At 49.9% G+C, this 25,571-nt stretch overlaps 1 protein-coding gene across 11 annotated transcripts in view; it reads right to left on the bottom strand.

Annotated features, from left to right (window-relative positions):
• Positions 1-381: 381 nt before the first annotated feature.
• The window catches only part of ATP9B (ATPase phospholipid transporting 9B (putative)), a 146,483-nt gene continuing 121,293 nt past the window's right edge, over positions 382-25,571 (bottom strand). For 7 of the 11 annotated variants that reach the window (XM_059706408.1, XM_059706404.1, XM_059706407.1 and 4 more), the window contains 14 exons: positions 20,807-20,968; positions 20,171-20,263; positions 17,074-17,157; positions 16,622-16,792; positions 14,382-14,480; positions 12,694-12,783; positions 12,233-12,377; positions 11,929-11,993; positions 11,032-11,187; positions 10,883-10,947; positions 8,798-8,906; positions 3,214-3,271; positions 2,428-2,631; positions 382-804 (listed from right to left, as the gene is read on the bottom strand). In XM_059706408.1, coding sequence (XP_059562391.1) covers positions 668-804; positions 2,428-2,631; positions 3,214-3,271; positions 8,798-8,906; positions 10,883-10,947; positions 11,032-11,187; positions 11,929-11,993; positions 12,233-12,377; positions 12,694-12,783; positions 14,382-14,480; positions 16,622-16,792; positions 17,074-17,157; positions 20,171-20,263; positions 20,807-20,968 — 1,638 coding nt within the window. In that variant the 3' untranslated portion in view covers positions 382-667. Of the gene's footprint in view, positions 805-2,427; positions 2,632-3,213; positions 3,272-8,797; positions 8,907-10,882; positions 10,948-11,031; positions 11,188-11,928; positions 11,994-12,232; positions 12,378-12,693; positions 12,784-14,377; positions 14,481-16,621; positions 16,793-17,073; positions 17,158-20,170; positions 20,264-20,806; positions 20,969-25,571 lie in introns of those variants that run through there. The other 4 variants (XM_059706411.1, XM_059706409.1, XM_059706406.1 and 1 more) reach the window with 4 other exon arrangements.

The following is a 25,571-nucleotide window of genomic DNA, read 5'->3' as shown; positions in this document are numbered from 1 at the left end:
GTGTGTGTGTGCGTTTGCAACCTGAGCAGCCAAGGACAGGGTGCCCAGCGCAGACGTGGCTTTACGGTCAAGTGTGATGTCCCACAAGTGAGGACAGAACTTTAGAAACAGGTCCCACAGCTGCCAAGGGACGAGGCGCAGAAATGCCATCTCGGTTCACCCCACTGAGTGTGAGGTGCCATCTCCTCACGTCACTGGAGCACTGTCGGGCCGGAAGGAGGTGAGCATGTGAATGGGCCACCCCACGTCGAGGGACCAATGGTGACACACACATCGTCCCCCCGAGGAGCTGCAGGACACACACATGGCGTTTCAGCGCCTGGGTTTATTCTAGTTAAGTAGGAATGACTTTCTGCTGTAACATCAAAGAAAGCGCTTGAATGTTTAGAAACTGCCGAGTATTAAATAAGCTTTTGTTTTAATTCTCAGAAACCAGAGTAAGATGAGTGCTTTACAGTAACAGTGAAATAATTAGAGCTCATTTGCCATGGAAGCGGAAGCCAGTCCGATATGAAAAGGAAGGAACGGGGTGCTGCCTTGCATGGGAGGTGCCTCCTGCAGCAGCCCCTGCGCTGGGGGAGCTCCTTGGGCTCCGTGCTCGTCCTCCTGTCCCAGCAGCCACCGCACACCTGTATCCACGGAGCCCATGGTGCCAGAGGTGCTTGTGCTAGGAGGTCAGCTTGGAGTAGCTGGGTGGGGAGAGCTTGCGCTTCAAGTACTTGAGGACGTAGAGCGGGAGGCAGCTGACCACGGTGATGGCTGACACCTTCCACAGGAAGGTCATGGTTGTGATAAAGGCGAGGTCTGTAGGGAGAAACACAGGCGAGTGTGAGAGGTGGTCAGGGAGGCCGCACACCTGCAGCGCACCCGAGTCACTCCAGACCTCAGAGGGGCCTCGCGGACTGCAGGCTTCTTTATGAAGCACTGCTTTGCCTGCGCATCAGGGAGAATGAATTCTCCTAACGGGAGTCATGAGAGCACAATATTAGAGAGTGTGACCTGCGCCACCCAAGGCCGGGCGGTAGCAGCCACTCGGCGCCTGAGTGCTGGTCCCAGAGGAACCCCGGCAGCAGGAGGGACCCTGTGACGTGTCAGATGGCCAGGCCCACCTTCTCCAGGGACAGCCGCTGGGCTGCAGGGGCAGGGACACAGCAGGCGGTGCTGTCACTGCTCGCCTGTCCTTCCTGTCCCTTAGCCTCGGCCAGGAAGCCCAGCGGTGGCCCTGCACAGGCGCTGTGACAGAGCTGCAGCCTAACGGTGGGGCTGTCCGACTTTCTTATGGGAAGAGGCACATGAAAAACCAGACGTTTACAGTGTTCGCTTCTCCAAGTGGCAGAAACCCCGTGTGTTGTCAGAGGTGGGACGAGACCTCCTGATGCGTCCCTGCACCGTGGTGCTCGGTGACATTCCACCGGGGCGGGCACATTTCCCCTCCTGCAAACCTGCTGCAAAGCCGGGTCTGGCAGGAGAGGCGTGGCCCCGCGGTCCCTGAGCAGCCCTGCCCTGCGTTCCACTGCAGTGGGAACAGTCACCATCCCCACTGCCAACGCTGAGGACAAATCACCACCTGGAGCATGGACCACACTCCTTCTCTTCTCTTTGCCAGATTTAAACCTTAAAGAATCTCACAAGTCCTGTCAGACACATCACCAGCTGGGGCCGCACAGGGAAACCTCTCTCAGACGCTGGCTAGAAAGGTCTGGAACTGGGAGGGTGACTGATGAGCAGGGTTTGACCAGGGTCAGGTGAGGGCGGACTGCAGTGGTGCTGTCTCGGGCAGGGGTGGAGGACTGTCATGTGCCAGCTGCCACCAGGCCTGTGCCTGTGATGGGCAGTCATTCCTGGGACCCTGAGCTCAAAAGAGAATCATCAGAGGTCACCTGAGAGTGTGAAGATGAGGCGAGTCTGGCTGGAGAACATGGGGACAGCCACCGCCTGATACTCGTCCAGGGTCTCAGTCACCATCAGCTCTCATCCAGCATCACGGCCCCTGGCTGGGGATGGCAGAGCTGGAAGGGTTGGGGGGGGGGACCACTGAGTGGGAAACAGGCGCCAGTGATGCCATGCCATAGTGCTGGCGAGGGGCTGGCACGACTGTGCTGGCAGCTGGCCTGCTGGTGGGGCTGAGGCCATGAACACGGTGCCCTGTGTGTGCGAGAGGATGGGCGGGAGCTGCCAAACCACAGAGCCCTGGTGTGAAGCGGTCTCCATGTCACGGTCACTATCTAAAAGCCAAGATGGTGAATACCTTGATTTTATAAATTATAAGGAGTTTAATCTTTCCCCCAAATAAGCTTGTGTTTGAAGCTTTCTGATGTGGGTTTTATTGTGATCTGCGATTTAGACAATGTATGAATAAGTAATAATTAAAAAAAAATGTTAAAAAATCAAAAACAATTATCCAAAAACAATTCCAAGGCAACTTACCAAAATACTCATTTAGAAAAGCCAGAGAGGCCACGTAGCAGCCGAGGCTGAGGAACTCGGCCACGACCATCAGCCAGTGCCACGTGCGGACCGTCAGCGCCACCATCAGCAGCTCAGTGAGGATGAGGGCCGTGAACGAGATGGCCACGACGTGGACAAACTCCGACTCAAAAAGCACCAGCGCCCCGTACATGAGGATGCCGCCTGGAAGACACAAGGACGACGAGGGTGGCTTTTACATGACGGACTTCTGCTTGGACTGGAGTTCCTGTTACTATGTGAGGTGCTAGAAGAAGGGCCGTGAAGAGCTGGCTGGTGTTTCTAACAGAGACGTGGGCTACGAATGTCCCAACCTCCCACGGACGATCCTCTTAAACTCTGGCTTATGAAGGACCTGGCGAGCAGGCCTCCACCCCAGTTAGCGCAGGCCGCCTGCGTCTCGATGCGGTAAGCCTGGCCTCCAGTAATCTCACTTCCAACCGCCTCTCATTTGTCTGGAACTACACAGGGCGGCCAGCAACCTGTGACGACTCGACTCAGATTCTCCACGTCCCGCTGTCTCTCCTGGAAAGAACCACCGTGATAAGTGCTTGGTAAAATGTTTCTGGGTTTACATTTCATTAAAAACAGGTAAGTTTTTAGGTGGCACTCATCGGTTAGAAAATGCTGCACAGTGAAGGGCCTGGCAGACAGCGGCAGAGGGGCGATCACTAGGTGGACAGGAATGTGGTTGCGGGTGGGACAGGAGACAGGCGCTGCGTCACTGCAGGAGCAGCGGGCTCTTACCTTGGTAAATGCTGATTAACACCCAGACAAGGAATGTCTTAAAGGACAAGGACCGGCCCTGGGGAAAAGGGAGAGAGCGAGTTAACCACCGCATTTCACGGGGCTCAGCCTGGTGACTCCTGCAGGCCCAGGCCCACTCAGACACGCCCTCCCACCACTGCTGTGTCAGAGCTCCCATCTGTGCACTCAGGGGGAACAGGTGCGGCCTCTCTGAGCCTCTGGGACAGAAGGTCTGTCCAGGCAATTAAGCTGGGGCAGTGCTGTGGGAACTGACCGGAAGCACCTACTGAGGGGCGGTGGGTGTGTGTGCAGGGCTGGGGCAGGAACCCCGGGAACCAGCAGCTCTGACTCAGCCCGAGGGTGACTGGGAGAAGCCGGGGCTGACATGTGTGCCACCTGGTGTGTGAGGACAAAGATGAGGATGAAGCAGAGGCAGTTGCAGAAGCGTCGCATGTTCCTGAGCTTCACTCACTGTGGCTTTTGTTTCTTGTCTGCGGCTTGGTTTCCCAAAGTCCCAGTTCCTGATCCCCGAGGGCCGCATGCAGCTCCTGTTGCTCACCGGGAGCTCTCAGGTTGGTCCCTGCTGTCACTACCCAGTGGTCGGAGCGCACCCTCTTTCTAGGCATGGGTGAGGATGGGCCCCCGCACACCCACACTCGTGCATGCCCTGGTTCCTTCTGCCTGTGCCTCACCGGGCACAGTGAGCCCTTCTGTCCTTCCTTCAGCTCTGGCCTCGCCTCTCGTCAGCCAACACGTGCCACCCATGTGTTCGGAGTAGTTTTCCTGCGAGACACTCACTGGCTGCAACCCAGGGCTCCTGTGAGCTCCCTGCCCCCAGCCTTGTTGCAGACTCGGTCAGACACTTTCCCAGGGACCACTGCACAGTCCTCCCCCGCCCGCCCCCGCCAGCATGGAGGTGACTCGTCTCTCCTGGGGTGAGACGCATTTGTCACAGTCTGTGTCCCATGCATCTGTGGTTCCACTTCTGTGGGTTTCGACCAACACAGCCACGACGGGCCCCCAAGCCGAGCTGAGAGCTCTCTTGCCCAATGCCCTGTCAGCCCCCTCCTGCCCGAACCTGAGCAGTCACTGACCTGCTCCCCGCCCCAGAGGGTCACATGTTGGGAGCACACATTTCTGAGCCTGCCTTCTGTGTGGCCAAGCGCACTTCAGCTTCAGCTGTGCTGTCGAGAGGGCTCCCCCTACCCTCTCACTGTCCCGTGTGTGGCAGCGTCACTGGGCGAAGGACACCTGGCCGTTCCCAGGCTGAGCAATTAGGACAATGGGGCCGACAAGCTCGGTGCACAGGGTTCTGTGTGAACCCCCACGTTCTTCCTCTTGGGGCTGCTGGGCTGATGGTAAGTGCACGCTTCACTTTGTAAGACACGGCTGAGCCGTGTTCCCAAGGCGCTGGGCCGCTGGCATCCCCCAGCAGTGAGAGGGGCCCCTGCTGGTGCCCATCCAAGCACGTGGTGGTGCTGGTATTCCAGGGTTTTGCATTCTCAGACTTCACATCTCTGGTTTAATTTTAATTCCCTATGACAGGCCCTGAGCATTTTTGTGAGCTTACTTGCGCCTGCACATCGTCGTCGTCAGCGTGGTGTCAGCCGAGGTCTCCTGTCCACTGAAGAACTGAATTCTGTTCTTTTTGAGTTTGGAGGTTCTCTGTATATCCTGGTACAAGTCCTCCGCCAGAGGGGCCATCTGCAGATACTTCCTGCCATCTGTGTTTGTCCTTTCACTTCCCGAACAGCCATGCACAGAGCAGCAGTGTTGACTGATGATCAAGTCCAATTCACCCATTTCTTCCTTTAGGAGTCATGCTCTGATCCTCTATCTAAAGCTCTGCCTGATCATGGTTGAGCATGTTTTCTTCTGCACGGTGTAGTCTCACCTTTCAGTCAGGCCCTCAGCCATCCTGAGGGCATTTCCATGGCAGGCATGGACACGGGTGAATGGTCCGCTCCTGCCTGAGGGTGCCCAGTTGTGAGCATATCGGCTGCTGACAAGACGACCCTTCCTCCTCCATGTTTCCTTTCATGTTTGTCCAAGACCGGCTGTTGCACTTGGCTGTATTTCTGGGCTTTCAATTCCAGGCCACTCTCCCTGTCTGTCCTGTGCTGTGACTGCTGTTTCACAGAAAGTCTTCCAATCTCGTTCTTTTCCGAAACTGTTTGGTGGTTCTATTCCCTTAACTGTCCATATAAATCTTAGAATCTGCTGGTCATGATCCTTCAACATCGTGTCTTCCAGCCTGTGAGCATCCATTTATACTTTCTTCAAGTTTCCTCCTCGGTGGTGTAGAGCTTTCAGCGTGTACATCCTGCATGAGTTTGCTGGTTATACAGAGTATTTCACATCTTACGCCGGGGGCCCGCATAACTGTGGCCCGCCGAAAACATTTATCCGGCCCGCCGGGTGTTTTTGCTGCCGCTGGGTGCATAGGAATTTGTTCATAGTTTTTTTTAAAACTATAGTCCGGCCCTCCAGTGGTCTGAGGGACAGTGAACTGGCCCCGTTTAAAAAGTTTGAGGACCCCTGTCTTACGCTATGACAGTGCTGTTTGCTCACCGCTAGCCACAGGTTTCCGTGGTCCTGCACCTTCCCAGACCTCCTCGTCTAAAAGGTTTGTGTGGATCACTTGAGACTTTCTACCCAGACTACTATGGCGACAGCACAGATATTTTTATTTTTTCCTTCTAATGTCTATGCCTTTAATGTCCTTTCCCCGCCTTATCACTATTATTTTAAAAATTATATAAGGATGCAAATATACATTTCAAAAGTTAAACCATGTTGAAAATGTTCAACAGAAAATGGAGATAGTGAAGCAGTCCTCGCTGTTCAATGTCTGACGGTTCAAAGACTTTTACCAAGGACAGTAGGTAAAAGACACCTACTTGGTGTCTTGACAATTAGCCCAACTACACCCAGATGTCTCTCTGTTAGCAGTTTACTTTATCATCAATAGAAAACCATGAGCTGGGAACTGAATTCATAGCTGACGTCTGAGACATTCTGGCTCTGCTGAGGCAGCGCTCTGGCACTGACATATCTTAGTCCTGACCCTGGGCCCAGGCGCAGGGCTTTTCACAAGAGGTCCTGGCCCTCAGGACCACAGAGCTGCCTGCAGACAGGAGAGCAATGAGCACACACCATGTCCTGCAGCACCCAGCACCTTAGCAGTGACTGCACCGAGGGACACCTAAGTATTACTGTCACGATCACATCGTTTTCTGTAGGAATGAAGATGCTGTGGTGTTGGCAAGAAGGAGCAGTCACATCTTTGTTTAATTGGTTCAAATACTGACAGAGCAGACCCTGCTTCCCCGTGCGAAGCCCTGAGGCGGCATGCTGTGCACAGCAGCTCCGGGCATCTCGTCGGACAGTAAGCCAGACCCGCGATGCCTGGCCGCTCACCCCCAGACCAGAGACCGTTTACAAAGAGGTACAAGCACAGACACTTATTTCAAAGCACAGAGCTTTCCTCTGCATGCCTGACCTCTGAAGGTGTTTCACGCTCTCTGTGACCCGATTTCTGCTCACCGCTTACTAGACAGATCAGTCCCTGGGCAGTACGAACACCAGCCTGCTTATTCCATGTGCTGCTGCACAGCTACCGTTTCCCTGGCCTGCATTCAGGTTTCCCTCTGGCTGCACGTGGGCTGCTGGGCCAGGAGCCATGTCTCACACGCCTTCACCAGCCCCGCACAGCACCCTCACCACACCTACCACAGACAGACTCACAGACGCATTGCCCAATCCCTGCCAGCACCGCATTCAGACTGGCTTGGCTGAGCGTCCAGCGTCACAAACTCTCTCCAGCGCCAAGAGGAGAAGCAGCTCGGTTCTCACCAAGTGAGCACGTTAATGCTACTTTGTTTTCAAAGGACGTGATGTGTATGAGATTTTTAAAGACATACATACTATAAGGACAAGAAGCATAGGTTTTGGATCTGACAGAAAAGGAGCCTGGAGAAAAGAAGTGACTAAGCTGTTATAAAAAGACTCAGTGTCCTGACTTAGGGCACTGAAATATTCTAAATCGCTCGTCAGCATGACAGAATGGGAAGCTAGCACCTTAGATCCAACTTAGACTTGAACAAGTTTTCCCGACATCCCCGCATGTTTAACGCATCAGCCAATGGCATGGACTTTACGGTTGAGAGGAGTCAGTTGCTCAGCTCAGGGGCCAGTGACCCTGCGAACACGTTCTGCCACTGGAGTGACTCCCATAGCCATCGAGGGATGCTGGTGGGCACAGTCTCTAAGCCCTAAACACAGGAGGCCAATGTGTCTGCTGCCTCACCGCCAGTGACCATCAGGTGCAGACTGAGCTGCTGAGAATCCCACACTGACTATTGGGCAGCTGGCCTGGGCTGACCTGCAGTGACCTCAACTCCACTGAGACTCAACTGTCCATTTTCTGGGTAGGTCACCTAACTTATATTCTACATAAAAGTTTATTTCCCTGTATATCTGTGAGCAGTATGTAAGTGTCTCTGAAGGCTTGGAAACAGGGACATAATCTACTAAAATCACAATGTTTGCAATAGCTTCCTGTGGGTTTTGAATCTCTTACCCTATTCTATTTCACTGAATGGTAATGATTTCACCATTTCAGAAGATTAACCCAAAACCTTTTTTCTTCTAGTTGTAATATTCACAATATTATCATCATGACCATATGCTTGCTATTTTATCTTATTTTATACTATACTGGTGAGCTAGCTCTATTTATGTCCTATGAGAGTAATATGGGATTTTCTACACAGATCCTCACAGCAGCTCCATGAAATCAAGCTCAGCACCAATCGGACTGGACAGGGATCTGGGGCTGCAGGCCACTGGTTTCTGCTCAGTGAGGTTCCTTCTTTGCTGCCCCATATGCCGCTGTTGCCGTAGAAACAGATGATCAACTGTAAACCTAAATTTATTTGAGGGTTAGTGGACTTTGCTCTCAGCATTGGTTCAGGAAAAGCAAGCCTTCTGGAAGATTCCAAAGTCACTATGATTTGTATTTGGATGCAGAGTGTATTTTTTGTGCTATAAAAAGATGCTTCCACAAAAAACACGATAAGCTAAACACTTCTCCCAGGAATATTTTAATCTTAACAGCACAGTTTTAGGTAAATGAGTGAATCTTTTGCATAGTTTCAGGGGCTGGACTTTTGCTTGGCAGTATCATGGCAACCACGGCACATGAGTCTTGGGGACAGAAGCATGTCTCACACAGGTGTGATCCTGCAGCCCCCCTGCAGACAGATTCCCACAGTTGGGAAAGGAGCTCCTACAAGCCCAGGGGGTGAAAGCGTCCTTAGATTAGAACTTTGCTGTGACATCAGAGCGTCATCACCAATGTCTGAGAAAGCGCTGTTCTTTGCTGGTTATGTTTCCCTGTTTTCAAAAGAAAAATGCCAAAACCAACTAGGAGAAATAAAAAATGTCTGGAAGGACAGAGAATAGATTTAAACCTGCTGGGAACCTGCTTCACGAGGGGTACCTTTTCTCATGGCAAGTGTTCTTGTGGAACACCCGGAGTGGAGTGTCTGCGAGGAGCGGGAGGTGCCGGCCTGGCCCGTACCTTGGTGAGGTCCTTGTAGAGCTCTGGGTACAGCATGGCCATGTCCGGTTTCACATCCTGGTCCAGCACCAGTGAGAACACTGGGAACATGGTGTAGATGGTCGCGTACCTGAGAGCCCAGAGGAGAGTGAGGTCAGCACGAGGAACGTTCCACTCGACTAGGAACACCCTCTGCAATCAGAGGCCTAAGGTTAAAAAACTAAACAGACCGAACACAAGGTGGCACTGAAACTCAATGCTCATCCCACCCACCACCCAGCACCATGGTCTACAAGCCACGCATGCACAGGTGGCAGGACCTGGTTTTCCTTCCTAATTAAACATTCTGAGATCGTTGTGCACCCGAGTGCAGGGATCAGACGTAACACGGAGAGCCTGTGCCCTTTAACCAGCTGCCGCCAACGGCAGCATCTCCCAAGCTGCAGCCTAGCTCACAGCCAGAATGGGGACAGGGATACTGTGCAGACACGGGCATTCTGCACCCAGGGCTTCCTGCCACCGCTTCCCTTCCAAGCCCCTCAGCCCCTGGCCACCACCTATCTGTTCACTTCAAGGTGCACACACGTGTCACACAGCAGGTAGCCTGTGGGGTGGCACTATCACTCGGCCTGATTCCCTGCAGAGATGTAGGGTTGCTGTACCAACACTTCTCTCCTTTTGCTTGTCCGTGGTTGTGGACTTAGCAGTCTCTGTGACCTGACCATTCACTGAAGTACATCCTGGTCATTCCAGTTTCTGGTTATCACAACTAGAACTGCCATAAACATTTAGCGCACAGATTTTTTTTTGTAAAAATAAGTTTTCATTTATGTTGGACTCGTGGTGCGTAGTTTTTGTAAGAACCTGCCGCAGAGTGCTCCAGTGTGGCTGTCCATTTCACGTTCCTACCAGCAGTGTGGGAGGATGGTTTCTCCACATTTTCTCCGTGGCTGGCACTGCCACAATGGTCCCAGCCGCTCGGATGATGAGTAGTGGTGTCTCACTGTGCTTTAAGTCTGCTTCCCCATGGGCACTGCCCCTGAGCAGCTCTGCACCTGCTCTGGGAGGACTGCTGTTCACATTGGGTCCACCTTGAGTTGAGTGGGACTGTCCTGGGCTGTGGAGTCCTGCGAGGTAGTTATAAGCTCCTTGGCAAGTGGCAGCATACATTCCCGCAGTCCCAGAGCCATCTTCACTGCATGCAGCTCCAGGTGTCTCCGGCCCGGACACTGCTGCCGCTGAACTGTTCCTCCAGGGGCGTCTTCTCTTTGCCTGCTATAAGGTGTTTGCCTTCAGTTTTCATGAGTTTGATGACGTGACTTGATGGATTTCTTTGGATTGAGGCTGCTTGGTGTTTGCTTACCTTCTTGAATCTATAGGTTTGTCTTTTTTGAAATTTAGAAGTTTCTGGCCATTATTTCCTCGAGTCCTTTTTTGACCCTGCCCTCTGTCCTCTTCCTGAGACAACAGGGACACGCATGGGAGGTCTGTGTTGCCTGCGGCCGGAGGAAATGTACTGACCATGTTTGCTCTGTGCTGACTGCTGCAGGAAAAGTGGCCAGGAGGGCCGTGTGCGTCACCTGTCTGAGCTGTCCTGGCTGTGCCTCCTACCAGCCCTGTGGCCTTGAGTGGATTCTGGGCTCGCTGGGTCTCTGCTGTCACCCACGACGTGGGGATGCTGCAGGCAGGGGATGGCTTCAGAACAGGTGGGAGCCCGTGTGCTCACTGCTGCTGTGAAAAAGCCTGGCCCGTGAGTGGTGGTGTCTGCGGTGGCCAGGGAGGAGGTGTTGGGAGAGAGTGAAAGAAGAGGCTATGGAAGGACCCTTGGTCCTGGGACGGTGATGGGCTGTTGTTCCCCCTCTTAATGATGCACAGGATGCTTTCAAACATCTTGGATCTGACATATTCCTCACAGGTAGTATGGCTTTGCCGTGAAAACAGAAATTCTAATTTAATGGTAAAATTGCAAGAGGGACAGGAAGCGAGTGTCATCCCCACATTCACACAAGCAGAGGCTGGCTCCTACTTCAGCCACACCACGTAAACACTGACTGTGCACGGCCACTCAGACACCTGCTGTGTGGGCTTCTCCTTCCTACCACTTACCCCACCATGAGGAACCCCTGGTACAGGGGGACGGATGCGAAGTAGCAGACGGAGGAGAACACAGCCTTGGAGAGAGGAAAGGACAGTAGTTACTCACAGGCCCTCCCGACACTCCCTACCTCTCCAAGCCACCCGTGGCGCCCACGCACCTGCATGGTGGAGATGATGAGGCCCCTGTGCATGACGAACTGGCCAAGTGCCGCAGACCTCTTGTAGCTGCTCCGCCCGTGCACCATAAGCAGCCGGCCAATGTGCTTGAATTGCGTGATGGAGAAGTCAGCTGCCAGTGAGGCTGCCTTCCCCTCCTGCAATGTAAAGGCGCCTCACAACCTGCACGGCAAATCTGTGCTCCGGGGCGCATGTGCAGAGCTCCACTGAGAGAGCACTGAGACCCCCTGCCCCACTGTGAGGGGTGGCCTCTGGGGAAGGTGACAGGGCTGCAGGGACAGCTCCTGGGAGGGGCAGACAGCGCACACCACTGGGAGCCGATGACAGGAGAGGGGCGCTGGCTAGGAAGCCAGGACCATTCCTTTGGCGTCTGTCAGAATCACAGACATTCAGCAGAGGCGGAACATGGCAGTGCTGCCCAGGAGATGGGCCCAGGGATCTCGGGAACCTTCAGGATGACTGTCTAAGCCTCAGTCCTCTCGCGTTTAAATGCCACCCACCTGCCATCTCACAAAGCCCCTGAGTGTAAGTGAGGGAAGCCCTTAAATGCTCTGCCGACACACAGCTGTCAGCACAGGAGCGGAGAGCCAGGGAGAAGCTGGACTGCAACCTGCTTCGTTTGCAGGCCTTTCTGGGGTGTCGTTATATGAACATAAAAGACAAACCCCAAACCACAGCACACAGTTGGCCAGGAGACATGGACATTGAAAATGACCATGTGTTAAGCCCGAGAGAGAAGCTGCAGGTCCCACGGCAGCCAAGAAGGTTTGCTGGAGGATGTGGTGACATCTATGGGGAGGGCCCGGCACAGAGCAGGCTCGCAAGCAGGTGCTGACTGAATGCATGCTCGAGACGCTGATGTGAGAGGACAAGCGTACCTTCCCCTCAATCCCAATCCCACAGTCTGCGGCCTGGATCATGCTCACGTCGTTTCCACCGTCACCTGGGTAGCACAAACACGAGATGAAATAAAAAAACCTATCCCTAGCCCTGTTTTCCTCTTTTACCAGCAGAAGCTGTGTTAGAATGTTCCACAACTGACATTAAAACAAACTGGTACTGGAGGTTGAACAGAACTTTGCCTGTAGATATTAAGATACCAGTTTCTCTTAAGTTACTCTACAGGGAGTGTGGGGGGTGTGGCCCCAGGTATGGTGTGGGGAGGGGAGGGCAGGGGCTCACCAATGGCGCAGGTGCGCTTGCGCGTGTGCTGCTGCAGGAGTTTCACGATGTGAGCCTTCTGGGTGGGTGAGCAGCGGCAGCACACCACAGCCGGGCACTGGCAGGCCAGCTCCACAAGTTCATGCTCATAGTACCGCAGGCACACCTGGAACACAGACCCGGTCACTGACCCAGCTACGGCGGCCAATCCAAGCGTGCAGGGTCTTCCCCACTTCCCGGTGGGTGAGGAGCCACAGGCACTGCACAGAACTTCTTCAGGCTCTACCTGCTCACAAACACATCCACCAGGCTACAACGGGACTACTTAACAAGTCACAGAGATGCGCAAAAGCAGCCTGAGGTACATATCTGACTCAGCAAGCCTTTAGTCCACTAGCGGGAAAAGCAGACACACTCTGGGCCAGAGATACGGACAGGTGGGCAGACAGATGGCCATGTGCTGGGCTAGGGACTAGCCTCACCTCCAGCGAGTCCCCAGATATGACCAGCGCACAGTCATGCTTCCTTCGAAAGGCATTCAGCTCCAAATGGGCCTCTCCTCGACTGGCTACCTGCAGAAAGGGGAGAGGGCACCCCAAGTATAGTTGTTGAAACCAGAGGCACCAACAAGCGCTTATTTACGAGCCACACTGACATCGTTAGACACATGATCTAGAACCCAAAGTGCCTCCCCCATGGAGTCCTATAAAGAACAGCTCTTTCAAACCTCTCCTGCAGTGCTGGGAACACACACCTCCTTATCTAACACTGTTTTCAGACACATGGTAAAGTGCAGAAAAACACTGTAGTTACAATAAAACACAGCAGACAGAAGAAGCTGGCTTGTCCAGAAATGGGTAACAGGCACTTTAGGAGCTAACGACTGCCTTGCCTTCTGTCACGACAGTCCCACAGGATGCCACGGTAACCACTGATTAAGTCTGTGGTACGTCCATACAATGATACTCCAGTACAGCAACAGAGGAGCCCAGGGAGCCGAGCTCCAGACAAGTGACCCAAGGTCAAGGTCTGATTGAAAGACGCCTCTTTTCCTAATACACCACTGGTGCAAATGTTTTCCTAAAGTCACTTCTCTTGTCTGTGTCACAGCTTTCAACTTATTCTATTAGTTCACGCCAACAAATACATGAAAGATGAAATGATTTAAAAGATTAAAATCAAGTCATAATGTTGAAATGTCATTAATTTTAGAAGGAAAACATTTCAGAAACCAACACACTGGTTTTTGATATTCTTTCTGTGGAGATTTTATGGGGCATAAAAATAAATGATATATTACAGGACTGAAATAAATTAAAAGTTTCATGCAGTACAAATTAATCTCAGACTCATCTTTAAGTAGGTAGGTTTTATTGTGGAAATTTTAATTTGTGGTGCTATAACACAGAAAAGTCAACAAAAATTGATCTGACGTTTTACCAGAATCATTAATAATTTAATTGCAAATAGTCGACTGCAGGGCCTAATTTGCGATTCTGATGTTTTGAAATAAACTACATTTACATGTAAATGAAATTCAAATAACTATTTCTGTAGGTACAAGCGCTGCATTTAAAACAGACGCAGACACACAGTGTCTGTTCACCCACCATCAATCAAGACCCAAGAAACTTTTATTTTTTGTTTGAATTAAATTAAAAATAACTAATACATACAGTAAACACATAAATTTAGCTCATCTCTATTAACTTTCTTTGAGCTAATTAAGGAAGAGCATTTGCTCAGGGAAGGGGGCAGATTAGACACATCCCAACTCTGTAGTAGCGTTTGTCCCACAAAGGCAGCTCTGCACTCCGTGTGACACGTGTAACTAAGGAAGATGTAATTTGTATCAATATACACCTCCACAGATGAACAGCATGTCTAACTTAAAGCAGATATTTAGTCGTACAAATAATTCTAATAGAACAACAGAAAAGTACTTGTAAACTTGGAACTTGTTTCTATCAAAAAGCAGCTTTTGATCACAATGTACTAATATAAATCTATCTTAATGTTTTTATAAATTGAGTAAGAAAATTGCAGTATTTCTCTTTTAAAACTGATATTCAATAAATAATAAGTAACGGCATGTACATCCCACAGAATCAACAGGTTTTAATTGTGAGATACAACATTTAAAATCAAAGTGATTTCGACACAGACTTACGGGTCTGAAGACGTGAATGTCCTGTGCTCTCGACACCAAGTGTGAGCTCTTGGCGATGCACGTGGCTGTCTCGAGTTTATCGCCTGTTAGCATCCATATCTAGGAAACAGTTTACCCTGTTCATCATTACACTTCGTCTCTTTAAAGTGTCTCTCATTGCAGGATATTTGCACCCCAGGTTCACAGCATCACTATTCACAATATCTGAATGTGGAGGCAACCCAAATGTCCATTGAGGATGAATGGGTGAGCAAGATGTGGCACATCCACAAGGCGACATGGGTGAACCCCGAGGATGCTGTGCTGAGTGAAATGAGCCAGCCACAAAGAGCAAATGCTGTCTGATTCCACTGGTATGCGGTCCCTGGAGTGGTCAGATTTGTAGGGACAGGAAGTAGATAGTGGGTGCCAGGGGCGGGGGGGGGGGGGCAGGGGATGGGAGCTGGGTTTTGAGGAGAGAGTGTCAGATTCACAAGATGAAGTTCTGGAGTGCTATGGTGGCTGCACAACAATGTGAATGCACTTAGTGCCAGTGAGCTGTGCACCTAACAATGGGAAAAACTTCACGTTTTCCACAACAACAAGTCTTTTTGACTTGCTTCACTAAAACAATTGGCAGCAAAGCGATTTTAGGCTCAGAGCTGAGATCTGGAGGCACACGAATGACAGGGTTTAGAAATCATATGGCTGAGGCTGATTAGGACATATTACATGTCAAAAGGCAGTATTCACACAACCTCACATGCCACACAAATAGGCCCGGGGCACCACACGGTCACTGGCCATGAACTAGGAAGATCCTGAAGACCCTGTTCCAGCTGGCTGGTATTCAGCTGGAAAATGAGGTTCAAAATGGGCAAAGAGGTGCAATTAAGCTGAAAGTTCTAGCAAATAAAACATGTTAGCCCGGCTGGTGTGGCTCAGTGGGTGAGTGCCAACCTAAGAACCTGGTCAGGGAACATACCCAGGTTGCGGGCTTGATTCCCCAGTGTGGGGTGTGCAAGAGGCAGCTTATCAGTGATTCTCTCTCATCATTGATGTTTCTATATCCCTCTCCCTCTCCCTTCCTCTCTGAAATCAATAAAAATATATTTTAAAAAACACATGTTAAATCATACTACTTTTACTTTAAATCCCACACACATGCACATATTATGTATATAAATATCCCTAGAGTAAAAAGAGAGAAAACCAGGACATTAAATGTATTACCAAGTAGTCTCTCTATACATTCTATCACAGCAAAAACTTCCAGTGACCTCTCATCATCTGGACTGTTCAGTTGTCTCATGTGTCACATGTAAACATGCATTTTTGGAAGCAGGACACAGAAAAGTCATATGTGCTCTGGATTCGTTGGGCGCCACGCATTTTGGCTCTTCTCAGTGTCTGAAGATTTGTGCTTTTTATCTCACGTTTGTGTTCACTTTACTGAGCCTGGACCCGAGACCCTGACACGCTGTGACGACTAAGTTGGGAATCACAGAGGACAAGAGAGGCCACGCCAAGGCCCACGAGCAGCTTGGGCGAGCTGACGGGCTGGAGCAGCACCTTGGGTTTCAAGGGACAGCTGAAATCAGGCCCCCACATCTGTGAGGGGGTTTCCTTCAACCGGAAATGTAAGAAAAAAGAACCCCAGAAAGTCTTATTGAGTTTAGTGAGGAGTTGATATAAGTACCTAAATCTTTACATGGAGCACTGATAATCTAGCATGGACAGATAAGGAACAGAAAAACAAGCAGGGCATCTACCTGTCATAATCACATCTCTTGCCCCAACAGTCAGATCCAGATCATTTGCACGTCTGAGTCTGAGTAGCTCTCGTGACTGAACTCCCTCCTGACCCGCTGGGGCGTCGGTCCCTGCGGAGGGCTCACTGACACTGCTCTCTGCACACCACCAACCTGCTCCATGCGCCAAGTCCAACAGGAGTTGGTGCACTGCTGCCTCCGACCCCTCCACTGTCTCGCCGTCCAGCTACCCAACAGCCTCTTCTAAAAGCAGCCGGGCTCCTTTCTTTCACACAGTGGAGGCCCCACCCCGAGGCGCCCACCATTCTGTAACTGAGCCTCTGCCTCATGGGGAGCGCAAGGTGAGAAAGCACCTTCCTGGAAACTAAGCCTCACCCCAGGAGGAGCTAATGTCGTGTGTGCGCAGAGAGGGCACATCGGCCAGGAAGAGAAGGCAGCACAGGGGTCACGCCGTCGCAGGGAAAGTGCGCTCTGCTCCAGGTGCCGTACCTTGATTCCTGCGTTGCGCAGCATCTCCAAGGTAGGCCGCACGTCTGCCTGCAGCCGGTCCTCCACCCCCGTCAGGCACAGCAGCTGCATCTCCCGCTCCAGGCTCTCCACCACCGCGGCCACCTTCAGCGCCCGGTCGTGCACACTCAGCTTCGCCTGCATATAGCGGCTCTGAGGACAGAGATGGGTTGTGCTATTTATATTTATTATCATTTAGGACTTGCTGAATACATGGAAACTTGCAACACTAAAGAAATCCTCACTTCTCACTCCCAGCAGACTGCAGAAGAGGGTGGGGCCATGACAGGGTGGGGGACTAAGTCCTGATGCTCCCAGCTATGGCCACACAACCTCACAATGTCCCACAAGCAATATGAACTCCTTTTCACAGCAGCACCAGAGCCCACGAGAGATGGGAGGTCCATGAGGGTGGAGAGAGACCATCTGCTCACCTCAAAGTCCTGGTACTGCTCCTCTGTGAGCGCCCTCTTCGCGACCACGAGGGTGCGCAGACCTTCGCGGGCCATGTTTCCACACTGGAAAGGAAGAGGCAGGCTACTGTGCTGTCACCACCAGCTCTGCATTTTTATCTCTGGCCCCCAGTTCCTGTGTCCAGTGCCAGCAGGGCTGGAGCTGGAGCGGCAGGCTCAGACAGTTCCAGTCTACATCCTTGCCAGACAGGTGGGTACAGTACTTAGAAGCTGTGTCCTCAGGGACTGCTGCCATGCCGTCCCCCACCCCATGCTGGCTCTGCTCTTCCTGACCTCTGAGAACAAGCAGTGCACGCACACAGTGGTGCTGGTGTCACAGTGCAGCTCCCGGATGACAAGCATATTCTTTCCCACCTTACACCAGACTTGTCAGAAACGGCACCACAAACCCTGAAACCATACTGCTCTCCGTGCTGGCCCTCGCTGCATGGGTAACATAGGGAGATCAATGCTTGAGGCCAGGGGAGGAGGGGAGGCCTGGAAATAGGAAGACCCTACGGGGCAGTGTGGTGAGAAGTAAGAAGTACTGCAGAGTAACGTGTTTTTATGAAAAATAAAGTTTAAGCCACGATGTGATGAACACTAAACTATTCCATTCTAAACAACCTGTTTGAAGCTCACCTGTCAAGACACCAAGAGTACAGCCCAGGCTTATCCAGGCCACTCGGCTCCTGGACCACCTGCTACGGGCTGCCTAAGGCCCTTCCCCTCTGCAATGACTGCCTTTCAACTTTGTCTTTGACAATATTTTGAAAGCTCCAAACTCCAGCTGTTCAGCTTGTTTTGGGCATTTGGGGTTTACAGAGATCATGGTGATCGCTCCCGGGTCTGCTGGTGCCCCTACTGTGGTGGACTTTTGGGCAAGGGGCTGGCAAAGGCAGTGTCAGGAGCAGGGTCTTTTCAAAACACTTTGAGCAAATACCAGGGGACAGGACTCTAGTCACAGCTAAAGAACAACTAATCAAAACAGTGTCTCAGTGTACATTTACAACGTAAAGCTGACAATGTGATGATGTGTTTAAACAAATACATCGCCAACAAACGAACCAGCTATTTTTTTAATGAAAGAAAGTCAAACACTAGTGATGGGTATGCACTGTTAGGACTGATACTGTTAGCATCTGTACAGCGTGAAGGGGAGAGGAAGGTGTCCTCTTTGCAGCTCCCTCAGGGAGGCTGGCTCTGCATCCCAGCCACCGAGGGGACTGTGATTTTGACTGTCTGACCTTCTGTGCATCGAAATTAGAGACATGAGTAGAAATTCCACATCGCCCAGGGACAAGCACGCAGCCTTGCTGATAAACCAATGCAGACATGACTTCCCAAGCTTGCTCGCCCTGCCAGCCTTGTGCAGAGACCCTGTCATTGCCTACTGTCCCTTCAGGGCAAAGCTAATGTTTCTAGATAACGTCACCTCCCTCTATAGGAGGTTCATCTCCAGCAAAGCTCATTTGCTACATCTGATGCTAAAATCTGTAGGCATATACAAAACCTGAGCCATTCGGGTTTGCTGAAGCTCCTTGTCAGTTCACTGGGTAGACTAGTCTGATGCGCACAATCACACACACAGCTGCAGACATGACAGAAAGAGCTGATGGAAGGTCCCGGCTGGGGACAGGGACCCCAGGGGATGGCAGTATGCTCTTCACTATGCCCTCATACTCCCCTGTTCCCCAACTCTAACTCCTGTTCACCCCTAACATCAGGTCTGGGGGTGAATGGCAAGCCTGCCTTCGAGGGACGGCGGCCACTGTTAGCTGCTACATCCAGGACCTGGTTCAGGAGTTTATGCAGACTCACGCCGTAGGGTTGATAAAATCGGCTCCTTCTGTCACATGATGAGTGAAAAGTGTTGGTAGTTGTTTGTTTTGTTGTTTTTTAATATTTGCAGAACACAAGTTTATAGTCAAGAATCCAACCTGGGGGCTTGTCTGAGACAGAGGAGCCCAACTAGCCCACAGGGACTCAGGCTCCTAGAGCCTGCTGGTCTCCCCCATGAAAGGCCTTCAGACTACGGCAGCATCACTACCAAGACATGGGCAGAGGTCAAAGATTCAACTAAGGGAAGAACTGCAATGCCGAGGAAATAAATGTACAAAGGATTGTTAATAAAGTTATCTTTGTGAAAGACAATCTGACATTATGTGTCTGTTGCAAGACATTTATTGATTTGACCTCATAAAGCTAAATAAATTAAACAAGTATTTTATAATTAATTGCACATCATTATGACCAAAAGTAATTTTTATGGCATTTTACTAGGTCTTCAGGGAGTTTAATTTATTCATGTTCCTGATTAAATCCCAGTGCCCGAGGAGCTATTGATTCATATTGCCAATACCTCTGTGAAGGGTGTGGCCCTCACTGACAGACGGTCTCCTGTCCACAGTGGGGAGATATTAGCACAACAGCAATGTGCACATGCTGAAAGGCTGGTGTTTGTAACTGCAGGGCTTTAGTTTTACTTTCAAATTCAGCTTCTTATTAATACATAAATGTAAACAACAAATACTATAACCTCATGAGGCTAAAAATAAGCCATATTTGTTTAGGGAGAATTTGATGCAGTAGAGCATTGGTTATGTTTGTATCTTACTTTCTATTTTTAAAGTGAATCCTATGTACAAATTAGAACTAGACTTAAATTCTAATTAAATCTCCTTGCAAATAATTTAGGTTAAAAAATGAGTATATTAAATTGGCTATGTGTACATAGTTATCTCAGAATTTTCTGCTTTTTCACTAATGCAAACAAAATACTCTTTTTCATAGGACCTACAGAAGATATGTGTGTATGACATACCTTCACACAAAACCCAGCACAGAAGTTGTGCACAAAGAGAGGAAGCTGCTCATCACTAAACAACCTTGTGGAACTGAGCTGGTGTCACCTGAGGTAATCCAGTGGGAAACATTATCCTGCAAAATATTGTGTTGGGTTTGAAACCTGGCGTCTCAATTTATTCCCAGATCCCAGGTCTACCAGCTGGGACAGGACACTGGTTTTCTGTCTGCTTGCTAATCTGTGAACATGTTCCCATGACAGAGTGCCAGTTACCTCCTCCTCCAGCCAGTCGTTATACTGGACGATGGTGGACATGACAGCATCGGCACCTTTCATGTAGAAGGTGATTTCTGCCGTGGACTCATCCTGCAAGAAAGGAAAATAAACAGCTATGTTCAGACCAATGCTGCTCCTCAAATGACAGTGGCTCTAACAGGCTCAGAGCAGTGTCTCCATGCAGATGCCTGGTGCTGCACTGCTCGAACCTCTTTCTACACAGGCTACATGCCCCGATGCTCAGGCACCAAGATCGAGAACACAGCTGCAGATCTCTAGTCACTGTGCGGTGCTCAGAATAAAATTAGTTATTGGACATATGCCTTGGACTGCAAGGTAAATATGAATTCTCTCAACTTTTCATGGTTTGACTGAATGAATAAACTTCCTTGTATAGCCAATTTCCAATATATAGTTTTGGCATTTGTTAAAAATTTAATGGGGGTGTTTTGCAGCAACTTTATGGTTATAAATCATTCTTACTTTAAAGTCTTCAGCATGCTCCTGCTGTTGAAAACAAAACAGAATGAGGAAATGACCTTTCACTAGCTCTGCCTCAGTTGTCTCAAGAGAGCTATCTGAAGTCACCCCTTTCGCAGTGTCAATTATTGTGGGGCGAGCACGCCTACCTACCCTGACGATGATGCCCATGCGCTTGCCCTCCGACGTGAAGGGGAACATCTGCAGGACGCAGTAGGTCAGGATCTGGCCGCCGGGCGTCCTCAACTGCATGGACGTGAGGTCTCTGTTGACCAGGGTGAGGCCAACGCTCTCCGTCCACTGCACCAGAGCCACCTGGGGGAGACCAGTGACAGGTGAGGCTACTGGCTTCCTGGGAAGGGAAGCAAGAGGCTGGCGGTCAGAAAGCTTGGCCTTACGCAGCTCACTGTGCTGAGAACTTGTGTATCTTTGTGGCTGTGTCAGTGTTCACTTTTAATAACATCTCCTCAGGCCAACAATAGCAGGATGACAGAGCCCTCGGTCTTGCTTTCTGAAACAAAGGCCACAGCTGAGTGTGCTCCGGTTTACTAGCTGCCCAGAGGCAGTGTTTAGTGGGTACACACGGTGGGCTGGAGGGCTCAGTGGTGGGCAGGCACTCACTATCGGCTTTCCAAGCTTCTTTCTGATTCCAGGAGCCTATGAGACAGAGAACCATCCAACTCTCTCTGCTTATCTGACCTTTTCCTAAAATAAGAGATAAGTCTAGCTGGCGTAGCTCAGTGGTTGAATGTCAACCTATGAACCAAGGGGTCGTGGTTTGATTCCCAGTCAGGGCACATGCCTGAGTTTCGGGCTCAATTCCCAGTTTGGGGCGTGCAGGAGACAGCCGATCAATGATTCTCTCTCATCATTGATGTTTCTGTCTCTCTCTCTCTCCCTTCCTCTCTGGAATCAATAAAAATATATTTTTAAAAAAAGGCATAAGGGAGTGGACACTCAAACAACCTTCTCACCCGGTTCCTCACCTGAACCCCAGAAACAGAAGAAACTGAGATGCCATTTCCCACTGCCCAGGAGGACACACGGCAGGTCCCGTCCTAGGTGGACAGTGCGAAGTCGCTTCCCAGCGCAGGCGATGCCTTAGAGCCGTGGTTGGCAAACTGCGGCTCGCGAGCCACATGCGGCTCTTTGGCCCCTGAGTGTGGCTCTTCCTAAGCCTTAGGAGTACCCTAATTAAGTTAATAACAATATACCTACCTATATAGTTTGTTTAAAAAATTTGGCTCTCAAAAGAAATTTCAATCGTTGTACTGTTGATATTTGGCTCTGTTAGACTAATGAGTTTGCCGACCACTGCCTTAGAGCCTTGTATCCTGCTGCCATGTCTCCAGCAGAGAGGAGGATGGGGAGGCCCTTCCACTAGTCTGTCCTCCACCACAGCCTTCCCCTCCCTGTGAGTCCCTCCTCTGTCCCACCACCTGTCGCTGGTTCCTGTGCAGTGTGCCCATTTCTCCTCAGCCCCAATTTATCCTTTAAAAATACATTTCATTTTAATGAATAAAAGCATAGTTGGCTGACGTAAATCTAGGACAGCAAAACGTTACACATTAGATTGCCAGCTAATGAGCCTTGACTGTATCGGATTGTGATCATTCGCCCTGAGCAGCACTCTCACTTCAGTCTTGCTGTCCTGCCGATGGCGGGGGCAGCATCCACCGTCACCCTGTGCTGCAGAGAGGGCATCTTTGTAGACTCGGGGCCGGGGGGGTCCAGTCTCTGAGCACAGCCCAGAGGTCAGCGCTGGGAGAGTTACGCTGTCTGGAAAGGTTCTGACCTGGAGCCTTTCCTGCCATCTGTCTTGACCATCTGTGTCTGTGGTGGTATGAAGGTAAGAGTTGTTCTTGCTCTAGCTGGTTCAGCTCAGTGGAGAGAGTGGAAGGGAGGGGGAGAGACAGAGAGAGAAACATAGATGTGATACATCAATTGGTTGCCTCCCATACAAGCGCTAACCAGGACCATCGGATCAAGCCTGCTGCCAAGGTACAAGGTACGTGCCCTTGACCAGAATTGAACCCGGGAACCTTCAGTCCGCAGGCCAATGCTCTATCCACTGAGCCAAACTGGCTATGGCTCTTCTAATGTTTTTACGTGGATGCCAAGTTTGTATGTTTCATTGCTTCTTCCTGACGCACACAATCTCTGCCTTATCTTTTAAGGCACTCCCTAATACAACAGCTGCTGAGATGGAGTTTCTGTCTCCTGTCACCGCTGTGCTGCTGGCAGAGTCAGGGAGGTGGTGCCTGAGCTAGAGCTGTTCAGTGACTGTTTTCATCTCGGCTTCTCCTGACCATGGCTTCTCTAAAGTCATCCTTTTCTATATTGGGTCAGACTGCATACTCTGTGTGGTGGCTTCTAACAGGAGCGGGCTTTGGCTTAGAATTTATCTCAGGAGCAGTTAATACTCTGCTGCTTTTTGAATTTCCCAACTGTGCAGCCCTCATGGTCAGGAGGAAGGGACAGAAGGGGATGTGTGTCTTTTCCTGTTCCCTCTGGATGCTGTCAGTGATGGCGTGGGCCTCCCAAGAATGTGCCCTCCTTCCATCATCAAGTCCTAGAGAGTTGGGGAGATTTCCCCAGTGCTTAGGTCTGGGTTCTGTTTAAGAGAGTTTCCAATGCTGTTGCTTGATTTTCTCTCTCCAGGAATTTTTGTCAGTATTTGAATGAAACATGCAGAGAGTGGTTTATCCAATACTTGTGTGCTGCCATGTTCATGTGGAAGGTTCTGCTTGACATTATACTAGGACATAATCCTGAGATATTTTTCTCTGAAATGTAAAGGTAACTTAGAGCATAAAGGTTTAATCTATTTGAAATGACTGTTTCACAAGAGCTTTTGGAAATATCTAATGATGTGATTATTGACAATAATACAAAGGTAAAAATAATTAAAATGTGATGTAAAAATGTATGTAAGTGGGAGCCTGAGCTAAGTCTCATCCATAAGCACTGAGTAACACACTCAGGAAGTTTATTTACACATTCATGTGTCTACATTCTTAGTAACCAGTATGGAAGGTAGTTCCAAGAGTTGTGAAATGAGAGGAAACAGAACATGGGGTGGGAGCTACAATTTCATATTAAAAAGTTTCTGTGCTGTCATTCTTTTATTGTGTTTGTGTTTATTTTTTAAAATAAATCTTTATTGTTGAAACTATTACATATGTCCCTCCCCCCCCCCCCCATTGCCCTCTCCCCGCCAAGCCTTCACCACCCACTGTCTGTGTCCTTTGGTTATGCATATACACATATGAGTTCATTGGTTGATCTCTCCACCCTCTCCCCTCCTCCCCCCTCCTTGCCGTCCCTCTGAGGTTTGACAGTCTGTTCAATGTTTCTATGTCTCTGGGTCTATTTTTGTTGATCAGTTTATGTTGGTCATTAGATTCTACATATGAGTGAGATCAGGTGATACTTATCTTTCTCTGACGGGCTTATTTTGCTTAGTATAATGCTCCCTAGGTCTATCCATGCTGTTGCAAATGGTAAGAGTTGTTTCTTTTTTACAGCTGCATAGTATTCCATTGTGTAGATGTACCACAGTTTTTTAATCCACTCATCTGTTGATGGGCACTTAGGCTGTTTACAAATCTTAGCTATTGTAAATTGTGCTATGAACACAGGGGTGCATATGTTCTTTCTAATTGGTGTTTCTAGTTTCTTGGGATATATTCCTAGAAGTGGGATTACTGGATCAAATAGCAGTTCCATTTTAATTTTTTGAGGAAACTCCAAACTGTTTTCCAAAGAGGCTGCACCAGTCTGCATTCCCACCAGCAGTTCATGAGAGTTCCCTTTTCTCCACATCCTCGCCAACACTTGTCATTTGTTGATTTGTTGATGATAGCCATTCTTACAGGTGTGAGGTGGTACCTCATTGTTGTTTTGATTTGCATCTCTCGGATGATCAGTGACATTGAGTACTATTTCATGCCTTTTGGCCTTCTGTGTGTCCACTTTGGAGAAGTGTCTATTGAGGTCCTTTGCCCATTTTTTTAATTGGGTTGTTTATCTTCCTTTTGTTAGGTTGTATGAGTTGTGCTGTCATTCTTTAACAGCCTGGGAGAATGTCCTTTATCATCTTGGCAATTACACAGGCATAGCTGCCAGCAATCCTCCAGGGTAGTTTTTACCACACACTTATCCATCATAATCTGTGCTAGTACCATCATTGTTATAATAACAGAATTATGAACATAAACTGCAATCTGATTGCCTGGAAAGACTGCCAATCAATACTCATGGCTGGCCATGGAGTCGGCATTCTCTTCTGCTCCTGAGGGTCACAGGAGGGCTGACGTCACTGACAAGGACCTGCTCCCCACAGACATGCTGACACAAGTGCACAATCAGTCCTCTGCTTCGACAGGCACAGCAATAACATGGATTAAACTGGAGCACAACACATACGTTAGAGCTTACTTCGCTCAATTCAAAAGCAATGCTGTTAATGACATAACGTTCTTGTGTTTTTAGGTTTGTCCTAAATTTTAGCTGATTCTTCACTAACCACCCAGTAAAGATTTATCTACCCCTGAAATGATATCTGAATGTAGAAACTACCTGTGATAAAGGGTGTAGCCCCGGGGGAAGTGTGTTACTACCAAATAGCAGGTGTACAGGGTCCACAGCCACAAGAAACACGCTCAATCACCTTTCTGGGCCAAAAGAGGGTAGGTGTTGTCAAGGTTTGTGTCATGCTGTCCCTGATCACCTGAGCTGGCGCCCATCTGCCTGCTGGCCATGTCCACTTAGGCCTGTTCCTGAATGGGGCCCTGTCCCTGAGTAGAGCTCTGGGGTGCACGATCCTCATCACTTGATCCAATAAAAATGTTTCTGAAGCAGCCAGTGACTGGACCCAGCGCCATCCTCCATCAGCCTAGTGCAGCCAAGTTTACTC

The sequence above is a fragment of the Myotis daubentonii genome, chromosome 8 (genome assembly GCF_963259705.1).
Source record: "Myotis daubentonii chromosome 8, mMyoDau2.1, whole genome shotgun sequence".
Taxonomy (NCBI): Eukaryota; Metazoa; Chordata; class Mammalia; order Chiroptera; family Vespertilionidae; genus Myotis; species Myotis daubentonii.
This window is presented reverse-complemented; position numbering and strand designations above follow the sequence as displayed.